The following is a 13,620-nucleotide window of genomic DNA, read 5'->3' as shown; positions in this document are numbered from 1 at the left end:
TAGATTATAAACTGTGAGGAGAAACGGGATAGATAGTCATCTTCCTCCCTCTCTCACAGTACTATAACTTGGGTGAGGGACGTGGGTGGCACTGTGATCTAAACCACAGAGCCTCTTGGGCTCGCCGATCATAACGTCGGCAGTTCAAATCTGCTCAATGGGGTGAGCTCCCATTGCTCTGTCCCAGCTCCTGCCAACCTAGCAGTTCAAAAGCACACCATCGCAAGTAGATAAATAGGTACCGCTGCGGCAGGAAGGTAAATGGCATTTCCGTGCATTCTGGCTTATGTCACGGTGTTCCGCCACGCCAGAAGTGGTTTAGTCCTGCTGGCCACATGACCCAGAAAAGCCGTCTGTGGGCAAACGCAGGCTCCCACGGCCTGAAAGCAAGATGAGCGCAACAATCCCATAGTCACCTTTGGCTGGACTTAACCATCCAGGGGTCCTTTACCTTTTACCTTTTGTGTACAAATAAATGCGGTTGATTCATTACCTTGTTATTATAGACCTCTGGTAAGGGAACCTAATATGCAGGAACAGGAGAGTAAAAGCAAGTTAAGAAACCCCAGTTTGGTCCAAGGTGCAAAGGACATAATTCTCATGAACATGGTGAGCAATGTGTTGGCGTGCCAGGCAGTGTCTCCTTGTTATTCAGGTGAACAGCAGTTGTGGGCTGGTACATTGGCCAGTTTCTCTCTCCTTCAGCATCAGCATGACATCACAATGGCCTGTGTCTCTCCTTCTGGTTGGACACATCCGTGTGAGAACACAGTGGCCAGTCTGTGAAATAGGCAGCATCAGCATGAGATCACAGTGGCCAGTTTTTCTCCCTCAGGTGGCTAGCATGGGCCACAGTGGGCAGCCCTTGAGACTATCCAATTTCCTCTCCCACGATCCTCATCTCCCTCTCGGCTTTCCAGTCTGCTCACTATAAGGCTTCCTACCCTCCAACGCTTTTGCCACCCCAGGCTCCCTGTACAACGGCCGCATCTCTTACACACACACAATGCAGAAGAGGAAAGAATTCTCAAAGGGGAGACCCAGAATGAAGCTGCCAAGTCAGAGGGCCTCGTGGAATTAGGCCGGAAGCTGAAATGTGCCTGCAGGGCCACTTGTTCCCCACAACTGAGCCATGCAATTCACATCATCTTATTAAAGGTAAAGGGACCCCTGACCATTAGGTCCAGTCGCGAACGACTCTGGGGTTGTGGTGCTCATCTCGCTTTACTGGCCGAGGGAGCCGGCGTACAGCTTCCGGGTCATGTGGCCAGCATGACTAAGCCGCTTCTGGCAAACCAGAGCAGCACACAGAAACGCTGTTTACCTTCCCGCTGGAGCGGTACCTATTTATCTACTTGCGCTTTGACATACTTTTGAACTGCTAGGTTGGCAGGAGCTGGGACAGAGCAATGGGAACTCACCCCGTCGCGGGGATTCGAACCACCAGCCTTCTGATCGGCAAGTCCCAGGCTCTGTGGTTTAATAAATAAATAAATAAACGTAATTACAAGCCTCGTTCCCAGTTATGCTTGTCTAGATACTAACTTAATCACTCTTTCTCTCATACACATATTCACAGAGGCCTGGGTTTATGCACAGTGTGATTTCTGGGAAAGTTTGAGATGAGACTTTCCTAATACAAATTCGCCACTGGCAATTTCATCTCTATCCAAACCATATTTACCAAAATATGTTTAACAAACATTTAAAAATTCCCTTCCAGTAGAAATCTAGCCATTCAGAGAAGAGCGGTTATATCTTGCACTTTCTCCTGTTGTGTGTTTGCATGAAAGGTTCAGTCACATAAACCTGGGGAGATGGCCTGGTTCTGGGAAGATGGGCAGTTTAATAGCAGAGGGGCATCCTAGGTGCACATTGCTCTGCAATCCACTTAGGAGTGGCACCCATTTGCAGGCTCTATCCATATGAAAGTGCCACAATAGCAGAAGTTGCATCTATTTAAATGTGGCTCACCACATAGTTGTTAAATGTACAGACCCCCTTCCCTGTATTATTTACTTAAAAGCATTGTAAATCTCTAAGCAGTATACAAAAACACAACACAAACACAACAGAACAACAGTGAATAAGTAACATCCGAAAAAGCCCACACAACCAGCCTCCTAGAGTGGATTTCAGTTTCACATTTGCATCAATACATTGCCCAAGCCTAGTAGCAATGGCCACTAATTTGGATTGTTGTTGTTGTTGTTGTTTATACCCGCCTATCTGCCACTCCAGACGCGGGTGGCGCTGTGCGTTAAACCACAGAGCCTAGGACTTGCCAATCAGAAGGTCAGCAGTTTGAATCCCTGCGACGGGGTGAGCTCCCGTTGCTCGGTCCCTGCTAATGCCAACCTAGCAGTTCAAAATCACATCAAAGTGCAAGTAGATGAATAGGTACCACTCCGGCAGGAAGGTGAATGGCATTTCCGTATGCTGCTCTGGTTCGCCAGAAGCGGCTTAGTCCTGCTGGCCACATGACCTTGAAGCTGTACGCCGGCTCCCTCAGCCAATAAAGTGAGATGAGTGCCGCAACCCCAGAGTCGGCCACGACTGGACCTAATGGTCAGGGGTCCCTTTACCCTTTACCTTTATTTGCCACCCTGGGCAGCTTCCAACAGAATATTAAAAACACAATAAAACATCAAGCATTAAATACTTCCCTAAACAGGGCTGCCTTCAGATTTCTTCTAAAAGTCAGATAGTTGTTTATTTCCTTGACATCTGATTGGAGGGCGTTCCACAGGGCGGGCGCCACCACCGAGAAGGCCCTCTGTCTGGTTTCCTGTAACCTCACTTCTCTCTGTGAGGGAAATGCCAGAAGGCCCTTGGAGCTGGACCTTTAAAGGGCCATTAAACAAATTCATGGAGGATAAGGTTTTCAATGACCTAGCTACCCATGGAGGCTACTGTACGTTCTCCCTCGACTGTCAGAGGAAGAATGCCTCTGATTATCCGTTGCTGGGGAACACAAGTGCGGAGAGGGCTGTTGCCTTCAAGCCCTGCTTGCAGACTTCCCATGAGCATCTCGCTGGCCACTGTGAGAGAAGAGGGGTTCTTCTTAAGTTCTTAATTGTTCTGGACCAGGAATATCCTCAGCCAAAACAAGAAGAAGAGAAGAAGAGTTTGGATTTGATATCCCACTTTATCACTACCCGAAGGAGCCTCAAAGCGGCTAACATTCTCCTTTCCCTTCCTCCCCCACAACAAACACTCTGTGAGGTGAGTGGGGCTGAGAGACTTCAGAGAAGTGTGACTAGCCCAAGGTCACCCAGCAGCTGCATGTGGAAGAGCGGAGACGCGAACCTGGTTCCCCAGATTACGAGTCTATCGCTCTTAACCACTACACCACACTGGCTCTCACAAGAAGCACCTTTCGTCCCAGAGTCAATTAGGAGGTTCCTTCTCTCTTCACACATGCTCCTATCTGCTTTGCCCATGGCGCTCGACAGAACCAACAAGGCCATCTCTTTCAGCATGTGTCTGGGATGAGCTCTTCCCTCTCGCAAAGCATTTGCTGTTGGAATTACTTAACGGAATATGGCCTTTGGCCCATCCCCACACGCAGAAGTCCCAAAGGCTGCAAGAAGACAAGCTGATCTTTGCTCACTCACACTCTTTGCTCTGTCCAGCATGCAGCTGTTCGGGCAGGCTAAATCATCCGTCTGGCTGGATGTGCAACTGCTGCTACGTCTGACGAAAACCAAAACCAGCCACTCTAGCGATACGAAAAACTGATGCAGGAGAGCAGGAGAGACAAACCAGCAAGCAAAAGAAGGGTGTTTGCCAGATGGAAGATGGCACTGCCCTTTGTCAGCCCTTTCACCAATCCACCCATGAGGGTCTCTGCCTCCAACAACATTGCCATTGTACCCTCCCTAATTGCACAAAACACATGCAGGAGAGAAAAAATACTAGAGTTCTCCCTCATTTTTCAAGACATCCTCATATGTGCACACAGGACAGGCCCTCTTCCCAGTATTACTGGAGTCTAACAAGTTAGGGAGAGCCACATGTTCTCTCTCCCGGACAAAGGATCGTAGAAGAGAGTATTATTCTACCCAGGTCCTTTTCCTGTGGCACAATTATTCTCTTATCTTCTCTATAGCAGCCGTAAGAGGCTGAAAGTGAGGTTGCGCCTCTTTGCCTTCTGTTGTCTTCTCTAAACCAGCTTAGCCTGGTCTGATACATGCCTTGCCTGCTGGAAGTCTTTGTGTTTCTCCTGTCCTCAGAGCCATCTCTTCTATTTCCACAGCCTTCGTGGAAAGTGGTGATCAAAACGGAACACCATCCTCCAGCTGAGGCCTAGACACTGCCAAGTGAAGCAGGACTGTTCTTTCTCAGACCACCCCCAATGGACATTCCCAGGGATTTGGCACCAGTATCCAAGCTCAAGTGGGACTGATGGAATAAAGAATCCAACTTATTATTTTTGAAAAGAGAAGAAAAGTGAATTACTGGAAGGAAGTCTGGTCACATAATTTCCCCCCAAACCATCATCCCCGCCCCCTGGCCATGCAGGCGAGGACTGATAAGAACTGGTGTCCAACAAGACACTCTCTTGAAGGGTCACAGGTTCCCTGCCACGGATATAGGGTCATAGGAGAGAGAGGGAACTCTAGGGTGATTCAATTCAAGGCCCTTCCAGGGCCATAATTCTCTTATCTTCTCTGTAGCAGCCTGAAGGGAGAGGGGCTGAAATATCTCCATTTATGCCGTTGGGATCACCCAGTGTCAGAGCAATAAGATGCAGGACTTCAGCCAACAGGAACCAGTTGTCATGGACGGACTGGATGCAGAAGAGGCACCAGCCGGGGAACCCACTAGGGAACCACCAGGGGGAGAAGGCTCAGAGCCAGGGGAGTTGTGGGGGGACAACGATGAGAGAGGTCTGGGGGAAGGAGGTGTCAGAAGCTGGAGGGGAAACAGGGGTTAGTGAGCAGGAAGACTCTCTGGCAGACAGCAGTCCAGAATCAGAGGCAGAAGTGGAGGCAGGAGAGGAGGGGAGTCAGAAAGTTGAGATCAAGGGAGTCTCCCCCTCCTGCTGCAACCAGCTCCCCTCCCCCTCCCCCTCCCCCCCTCCCCTGGTCTCCAAGAATGCGCAGAGAAATGAAAAGAGCAGAACAGAGATTAGTTGTGCAGAGACACAGTTTCAAACTGTGTGGAGAAATTCCGGGAGCGGGGTGAGAAGGCGGGGACCTTCAGTCCTCGCAACTGTGTCATCGGGGCAAGACCTACCAGGGTGGGTTGCTGAGACCACTAGGCATGAGCTGTGTTTTGGTTTGCTTGAATAAAGAGTTAACTTCACTGGCTTATTACTTGAGTGTTGACCCCAGCCCTGGCACAGATTAAGGCTCCTGATCCCTTGCCCACCACACCTCACATTCACCTTCACCCTGTGCAACATACATCATTTTACTTGTGAGACACCTTTCCACAGTTGTATCCATGCTCAAAACGGCTGACAACATGCCAAAGAACAGCAAACAATGAGTCAGTCTCAGAGGGCAAGGAGAATGACGTCTTGCGACAACAAAAAAAACACCTCGCAACATATTTTACTGTTCGCATAATATCAAGAGTCCTGGAAATGGCTAAGAGACTCTGGCTAAGACAACATGATGGTGAACGCTCACCATAGAATGATGGCAAGGCCTGTATGCTTGGCGCATGGCTGCTAGTACCAGAAAGAATGTCTAATGGCTGTGGAAATCCCACAAGAGATCTAATTGCAGATATAGATGCAGGTCGTGTCAAGACTTCACCAGGGCTACCTAAGTTAAGTTCTCTTGCTGCGTGTTCTAGGACTGCTGGACCAAGCACTGAGGATATGAGGAGAGTGATGAAGCTGCAGGGTCAAAGCCACCCCTTATCTCATCATTGCAGCAAGCACAGCCAATTATGTGGCTCTTTTCTAATCTCCCCCCACCCTTTCAACCCAACTGGAAGAGAATTAATTATGGCTTTCAGTGTCAAGATGTACAAAGCAACGTTCTAGCTATGCTTAATGCTGACCTTGTTTCCACTGCATGAATGCATGTCTAACTTTCATTGTTTTTCATCCGATACTCTTATTCCTTCCAAGGAGCTCAAGATGATTGACCATTTGTTCCTCACGCTCACTTCCCTCTTTTAATCAAAACAACCGCTCTCTCAGGTGGGTTAAGCTGAGAGGTAGTCACTGGTCCAGGGTCACCCAGTGAACTTAGACAAGTTGGATTTGAGTCAGGGTCCCCTAGCCTGACCTTTTTGCTCAACCTCTTCTCTGATGCCCATGGGTACCACTTTTACTTGCCTCTCAACTCTACAAAGGGATGGGTGAAGGAAGGCCTCTGTGAGTGATTCTGCTTCGCACAGAGCATAGTTGTGAGTTAATTCCTTCCTTGACTCCACCCCTCTAATTATAGAACATGAAACCATTCAGAGGAGCATTCCAGACAGCGTAACTGTTATCACAGTTAGAAGCTTAAAGCAACACTGGAGTAGCACCAAAGGGTAACAGCTGCAAGCTTCTGCCTTCTTGTGGGCTTTCTGGAAAAACCTGGCTGGCCTTGGCTGGAAAAAGGATGCTAGTCTAGACTGGTCCTCAGAGTGGGGTGGGATGGCTTGGGCTGCCCTCCAGGGAAAGCCGTTCCATGAGAAAAGAGGAGACTCTTTTTTCAAGCAACGGTGGAGTGGATTCACCGCACTGCCCACCTGCCACTGCTATTAATTTGTCCACTGCTGCTAGCCTGCCCTCTCCTCTACCACTGCCTTAACATGGCCCCCTGTCTGGTAGAGAAAGCCACATGTATCTGCTGGCCATGGAACAGCCACAACCAGGCACTGATAGGAGCACCATTGCTGCTCTGCAATGGCTTCCAAAAACGGTTTACCTACGGCGCTGCCCAAGGCCACCTCACCCCGATGCCTTACACACAGAGTCACAACGCAGAGTCTTTCCTCAGCGTGAAATGTTGTGGAGCAAGGTGTCCCTGGAGAGCACCTTCACTACAGTGGTACCTCAGGTTACATACGCTTCAGGTTACAGACTCCGCTAACCCAGAAATAGTGCTTCAGGTTAAGAACTTTGCTTCAGGATAAGAACAGAAATCGGGCTCCAGCGGCGCGGCAGCAGCAGGAGGCCCCATTAGCTAAAGTGGTGCTTCAGGTTAAGAACAGTTTCAGGTTAAGTACGGACCTCCGGAAAGAATTAAGTACTTAACCCGAGGTACCACTGTACTGCCGCTTTGACACAGGAGCAAAAAACGTTTGCAAGGTTTACATTTTAAGCAGCATTTGTCATTTCAGCAAAGCAACTGGTGCAAAATAATAAAATTTTATTTATATCCTGGGCTCAGAGTGGCTAACAACAGTAAAAATAACACAGTTTACTTTTTCAATTAATTAATTAATTAACAATTAATCACAATCAATTAATTGAAATACATTCTAAAATCAATTCATTCTAAAATCAATTCAGAGTCAAATTAATGGCAACCATTGGGCTAGAGTTCTGTGAGGATTACAGAAGGAGGGGGTCAGACTGTGCCTTGGCCAAAGGCCTGCTGGAACAGCTCTGTCTTGCAGGCCCTGCGGAAAGATGTCAAGTCCCGCAGGGCCCTAGTCTCTTGTGACAGAGCGTTCCACCAGATCGGGGCCACGGCTGAAAAAGCCCAGGCTCTGGTTGAGGCCAGCCTAACCTCCCTGTGGCCCAGGACTTCCAAGATGTTTTTATTTGAAGACCATAAGGTCCTCCGTGGGACATACCAGGAGAGGTGGGCCCATAGGTATGAGGGTCCTAGGCCGCATAGGACTTTAAAGGTTAAAACCAGCACCTTAAACCTGATCCTGTACTCCACCAAGAGCCAGTGCAGCTGGTATAGCACCGGGTGAATGTGATCCAGTGGCGAGGACCCCATAAGGAGTCCCGCAGCGGCATTCTGCACCCGCTGGAGTTTCTGGGTCAGTCTCAAGGGCAGCCCCACATAGAGTGAGTTACAATAAGGCCATCTCACCTGGTTATCCTAGTGCCTTAGTCTGAGGAAGGATGCCCCCACCACCACTTCTTTTCAGGCAGATATCCCTGAGCCCGGTCTACTGTGTTCCTTTCCATTGGGTGTGGCACGCACAGGAGAATTCCCCAGTGAATTAGGTCCATTGTTATTTGCTCACCTGGTATATCTGGTAAAGACAGGGAGGGCTTTCCGCAGGTTAACAATGACAAATCCCAGCCATGATAAAAACTGCGACAGCTAACTGATGCCAACCCTCCTAAAATGTTGGGAAAGTTTAATTCCTAAACCGCCAAGTAACATTCAATGAGTGGGCTGAAATCCTTTGCCTGGATATTTAAATTTGGTGGGAGCAGACTTGCAGGACTGAATCCATTCCTTATAGACTTCTAAAGGCAACAATTTCCTCTAAATAAATATTAAGCCAAAGTGATGCTTTAAATGAAAGCCAAAGGTTAACTCCTACCAAAGATGATCATTATAATCAAAAGCTTCTAATCCTCCTCTCTCTCCCACTCTTTTTCTCTCATTCAAGCTCCACACATGTAATCCAGCCCAAATCAATCCAGACGCGCTGGATAGCAAAGAGGTCAATGAACGAAAACTCCCTGTGTGTGCACCTTTTCATATATATATTTTTATTAACACTGTACACATGCGCTTGAAAGTCCTGAAGATAACTAATCAAGAGTTTGGCTTTGTGCTGTGGTACCCATATTAATGGACCCTCTCGAAAAAGGCCCACCCAGCCGATTGGAGGAAGAGGAAGACATCACCTTTATTTATCATTGATTGATTGATTGATTGATTGATTGATTGATTGATTGATTGATATCCCACTCTATCCCATGGGCTCGGAGCAGCACACATAAAACAGTTTTTTTCCCTCCCCATTCCCTTCAAACCCATCCTTAATAAACACATTTTTAAAGACTCTGGCTTAACTTTGCCCCCACTCCTCAGTCCTCACCACCTGCTAAAACTAAGCCTGACACCACAATCCTATTGCACATATTACTTGTGGGACTAAGCTAGGCATAGGCAAACTCGGCCCTCCAGATGTTTTGGGACTACAACTCCCATCATCCCTGACCACTGGTCCTGTTAGCTAGGGATGATGGGAGTTGTAGTCCCAAAACAGCTGGAGGGCCGAATTTGCCTATGCCTGGACTAAGCCACCAACAAAACTCAAGGGGACCTGCTTTTGAGGAAGCATGCAAAGGACATGTGACAATGTAACTTTAAAGGTAAAGGGTAAAGGGACCCCTGACCATTAGGTCCAGTCGTGGCCGACTCTGGAGTTGCGGCGCTCATCTCGCTTTATGGCTGAGGGAGCCAGCGTACAGCTTTCAGGTCATGTGGCCAGCATGACTAAGCAGCTTCTGGCGAACCAGAGCAGCACACGGAAATGCCGTTTACCTTCCCGCTGGAGCGGTATCTATTTATCTACTTGCACTTTGACATGCTTTCAAACTGCTAGGTTGGCAGGAGCAGGGACCGAGCAATGGGAGCTCTCACCCCTTTGTGGGGATTCGAACTGCCAACCTTCTGATTGGCAAGTCCTAGGCTCTGTGGTTTAACCCACAGCACAACTTTAGACAGGAATTAAACCCAGAGACGGAGCTAGGGTGGGTGTGGGCTGGCCAGGTTTTTTGCCCCAAGTGAAGCCTCCGGAGTGTGTACCCAAAATGGACTTGGGGGTGCCAACATGGGTGAAGCCGGGGGGGGCAGGGAGGGGCAGCTGCCACCCCAAATAAATAAAAATCAATAAAAATACATCGCTAACTTAGGCTCCAAACGTCGCCGCCGCCAACAAAAGGCCTGCCCCCCCCCAACAAAAATCCTGGCTACACCCATGGGTGCCAAACTGGGTGAAATAAAGCCAAGCTTCACCCCGATTAAACCCCATTCAGTTCAATGGGGATCACTTCCCATGTGAGCCGGTGCAAGATTGCATCCTGAAACTGAACGGCACATACTCTTCTCTGCTTTAACCTCTCCTCAGTCTTCCTCTATTGGAGCGGCACAGAACCTCCATCCCGTCCCGTGGGTCTAATTGCCCCCCCCCGTGTTGTTCCGACCAAGCCACGCCCACCTGCTCTGCACCTGACATCGCTCGCCCGTTGCGTCCCCTGCGTCATATTTTTTTTTTTTAGATTGCAATCTCCTCGGGGCAGAGACCCTTCTTTTCATCTTTAGGCTGTGAAGCGCCCTGTGCGCTGATGGCACAAGGAGAAGAGCCTCTTACAAGCCTCTTCTTTCGCTCTGCAGCAAATCCTGCTGTCAGATTCCCCCCGGAGCACAAGAAATGTTGCATAATCAGCACTAAAGTGAAGTATGGTTCTAATACTGGGAGAGTACAGAAAGTATTTTCTCTCTCTCTCTCTCTTTCTCCCTTCTTCTTCTTCTTCATTATTTTATTGCTTTGGAAAGCCTGAGAGCTCCAACTGTATAGATGCCAATAACTTCCCAAAGTTTTTTTTAAAAAAAATATTCTGCTGCTGCTGAAGTAAGAGATCGGATTTTTTAGCAAGTGCTTTAGAGGCAACACGCCAAAAGTCTTCTGATTCCCTAAAAGTAACGAGGGGATGGGAGCGCGGTGGGGAGCGGGACAGATAAGGGGGGTGGGATAGGAGTTGATTAACTGCACAAATGGGGGGGTGAGGAAAGAAGGGGGCTTTCTCTCTCTCCCTCCCGCCCTGTGTCTGTCTGTCTCTGCCAAGGGTGCCCGTTTCGCTGTGAGCAAACGCCTTTTTCTTCCAACCGCAAAGTAATTTACAGCTGAAGATTTCGGAGTCTTTTTCTCTCTCCCAGTCCTTCTGAGTCCCCCTTTCCTTGTTGTTTTTTCCTACTCTCTCTCTCTCTCTCTCTCGGTTGGGGATTTTCAAAGACTTCTCTTTTTTTCAAAGGAGGTAAGGCTATGGCAAGGCTCTCGGCGCTTGGCTTTCGGAGGAGGCTCGGATTTCAGAGGCTTTAATCCGTTTGTACAGGATCAGTTCCTACCCAACATGAAACAACCGCAACAGAAACCCTGGCAGACAGGTGCATTCCGGGCGGAGAGAGAGAGAGAGAGCGAGAGGAGCGAGGCGGCTGGAGCGAGCGAGCGAGCGACCTTGGGAAGAAGGTGAGGGCGCCGGCGGAGAGAAAAGAAAGGGGGGAGCAGGTTGGAGGGAGAGGTGTTGTAGGGCGCCTGGGGCCCCTGCTGCATTGTGGCTCCTTACAACGCGCGCGGGAAGCTTGCCCAAAGCAACAAACAGCGAAGCGCGGCGAAGCCAAGGCGAGAGCGCGAGACGGAGGAGGTCTCCAAAGCACCTGCCTTGCCAACTCTGAAATATTCAAGATCGCGGGCGGGTCTGTCTCCGGACGCACGTGCTGCCTCGACACCAGCTCCAGCTACGCACCAGAAATCCTTCTTTTCTTGCTCGCTTCTTTCCCAGCTCCTTCCCGCCGCCTCCCACCTTCCTTGCAAAAAAACGGTAGGATGTCATGGAAAACCATGCGATCCACTCCACCCAACACCACGCCAGTTTTACTATAGTATAATCAGACAGAGAGTTAGATGTTTGGAAAGGCATCTCCAAGTTGCAAAGAGTTCCTTTCCTAATTCCTCCCCGCCACCAACCCAGTTGGATCCGGGCGCGTTTCTCCTAAAGGAGAGGGGAGGCTCTCCACATTAGCTGAAGGATCTCACGCGTCTTCAAAGCATGGAATCTATTTTCTTTTCTTTTCCAAGTCCTCCTGAGAGCCAGAGAGCTCCAACAGCAGAACCTCCTGCCCGTGCCCTGCAAGTGCATCAATCAACATTTTTTGCAAAGCGGAGGCCAACATCTCCTCCTCACATCATTAGCCAGACTAATGCGCTCCAGAGAATACCTTCTTAATGCAGGGCTCCTGGCATCTTGCAACAGAAACAGCCCTTTTGGGAACAGGCGTTGGGGGGGGGGGGGAGGGAAGGGTCTGATCAGAGGGAATCCTTGAAGTTGAAGACCGTTTGATTCATCCGGTGGATGAAGTCCACTCTCTCGCTCTGGCTCTCTCTGAGCTGGAAAGTTCGGCAAGGCGGGAGATGCCGGTTTGGAGAGCAAGTGGATTCTCTCTCTACAGCTATAATAAACTGGCTCGTAAAAGTGACGGGGCCGGGGGGTGGGGGCGGAGAGAGAAAGAAGCAAACAGGGGGAGAGGTTTGCGGGGGGGGGGATCACTCACCTGGACCTGGATGCACAGCAGCAGGAAGTGTAAACATCTGGGGAAGGGAGAAGAGAAAGGCAACAAAAGATCAGAAGGATGCGATGGAAAGTTCACCAAAAGACAATCAACGCGCGCGCGCCGGTGGTTTTCTTGGAGAAAGAGCGCAGTTAAGATATCCAATATTGGGGCGAGGAAACTCTCTTTTTGGGGGGGAAGGGGAGGGTGTCACAGGGGGCGGGGGAGAGATAAAAAAGATCCCGAAGTGACACTTTAAAAAGAAAGAAAGAAAAAGCCGGTGGCGGGGAGAGGGGTTTGGTGAAGAAATGCGCCAAGCGGGGCAATGTCAGCATGATCCTTACAGGCAAGTGCAGGCGGAGAGCAGGGAATAATACATCGCTGAGCGCGGCGGAGGCGGCGGAGGCGAGGTCCAGTGGCTTCCCGGGAGCGGCCGAGCGGTCAAACCTCGAGCCGCAGCCTGGCCATGGGAGGAAGGAGGGTCCCGTCTTGTCAAGTCCGGCGGCGGCGGCGGCGGCGGCAGCGTCCGGTTTCCAGCGGTGGCGCTTGGCGCTGAGCAGCAAGGCGGAGAAGTTGAGCGCCCGGCTGCTTTGCCTCCTCCGAGTGACTCCCTTAGACATCAGCTCTCCTCTTTCCCCCCCGTCTCTCCTCCTCCTCCTCCTCCGGGCTCGCTGGATGCGAGTGAGGGAGCGCGCGCGCGCGCGCCTGTGTGCGGTGTGTCTGCTGCGCGCGCGCGCCTGTATGTGTGTGTGTGTGCGCGCGCGTCTCTCTCTCTCTCTGTCTCACTCACTCACTCTGTCTCTCCGCCTTTGGAGAGAGGAGAAGGTGCTGCCCGGTTGTCAGCAACTTCCGATCATCAGCAACAACCCCCCTTCCCCCCCCCTCCGTCTCGCCGCCGTCACCTTCCCCCCACCCCTCCCCTCCCCTCTCCTCTCCTCTCCCTGGCTCTTCCCTGGATCAGACTGCCCAGACAGATGCCCAAGGATGCGTCTCAGGTCCTTGATCTCCTTCTCCTGTGTCTCTCTCTTTCTGTCTTTCCCTCCCCACCGATGGGTTGTGTGGCGGCGGCAGCAGCGGCACCAGCAGCGCGACGAGCCTCCGGGTCTCTCCCTCGCTCCCTCCCAGTCGCTGGGCAGGTTCCTTACGAGGTCATCGGAGGGGAGGGCCGGGCTCCCTCGGGGTCGCCTTGGCCCAGGGCCGCCTGCAAGCGGGCAAAGAGCCCCTTCTCCTCCTCCTCCTCCCGCCTCTGCGCTCTCCCGCCCGGCTTCTCTCGGCATCCTCCCCACCTGGAGAAGGGGTGCGAGGCGGGTGGGGTAGAGAGAGCGCGGCGCAGAGAGAGAGAGAGAAAGAAGATCCTGGGCCAGCGGAGGGAGGCGCTGGCTGCGTTGCACTTGCTGGAGGCGAAGGGCGCTCGGGAAGC

At 50.8% G+C, this 13,620-nt stretch overlaps 1 protein-coding gene across 1 annotated transcript in view; it reads right to left on the bottom strand.

The window, feature by feature from the left end:
* The window catches only part of FGF18 (fibroblast growth factor 18), a 135,098-nt gene extending 122,025 nt beyond the window's left edge, over positions 1–13,073 (bottom strand). Inside the window, 3 exon segments of the mRNA XM_028722168.2 lie at positions 12,204–12,240; positions 12,545–12,637; positions 12,639–13,073. Of these exon segments, the coding sequence (XP_028578001.2) occupies positions 12,204–12,240; positions 12,545–12,637; positions 12,639–12,820 (312 nt within the window). The 5' untranslated portion in view covers positions 12,821–13,073.
* Positions 13,074–13,620: the final 547 nt, after the last annotated feature.

This window comes from Podarcis muralis, chromosome 3 (assembly GCF_964188315.1).
Source record: "Podarcis muralis chromosome 3, rPodMur119.hap1.1, whole genome shotgun sequence".
In the NCBI taxonomy this organism is placed as follows: domain Eukaryota; kingdom Metazoa; phylum Chordata; class Lepidosauria; order Squamata; family Lacertidae; genus Podarcis; species Podarcis muralis.
This window is presented reverse-complemented; position numbering and strand designations above follow the sequence as displayed.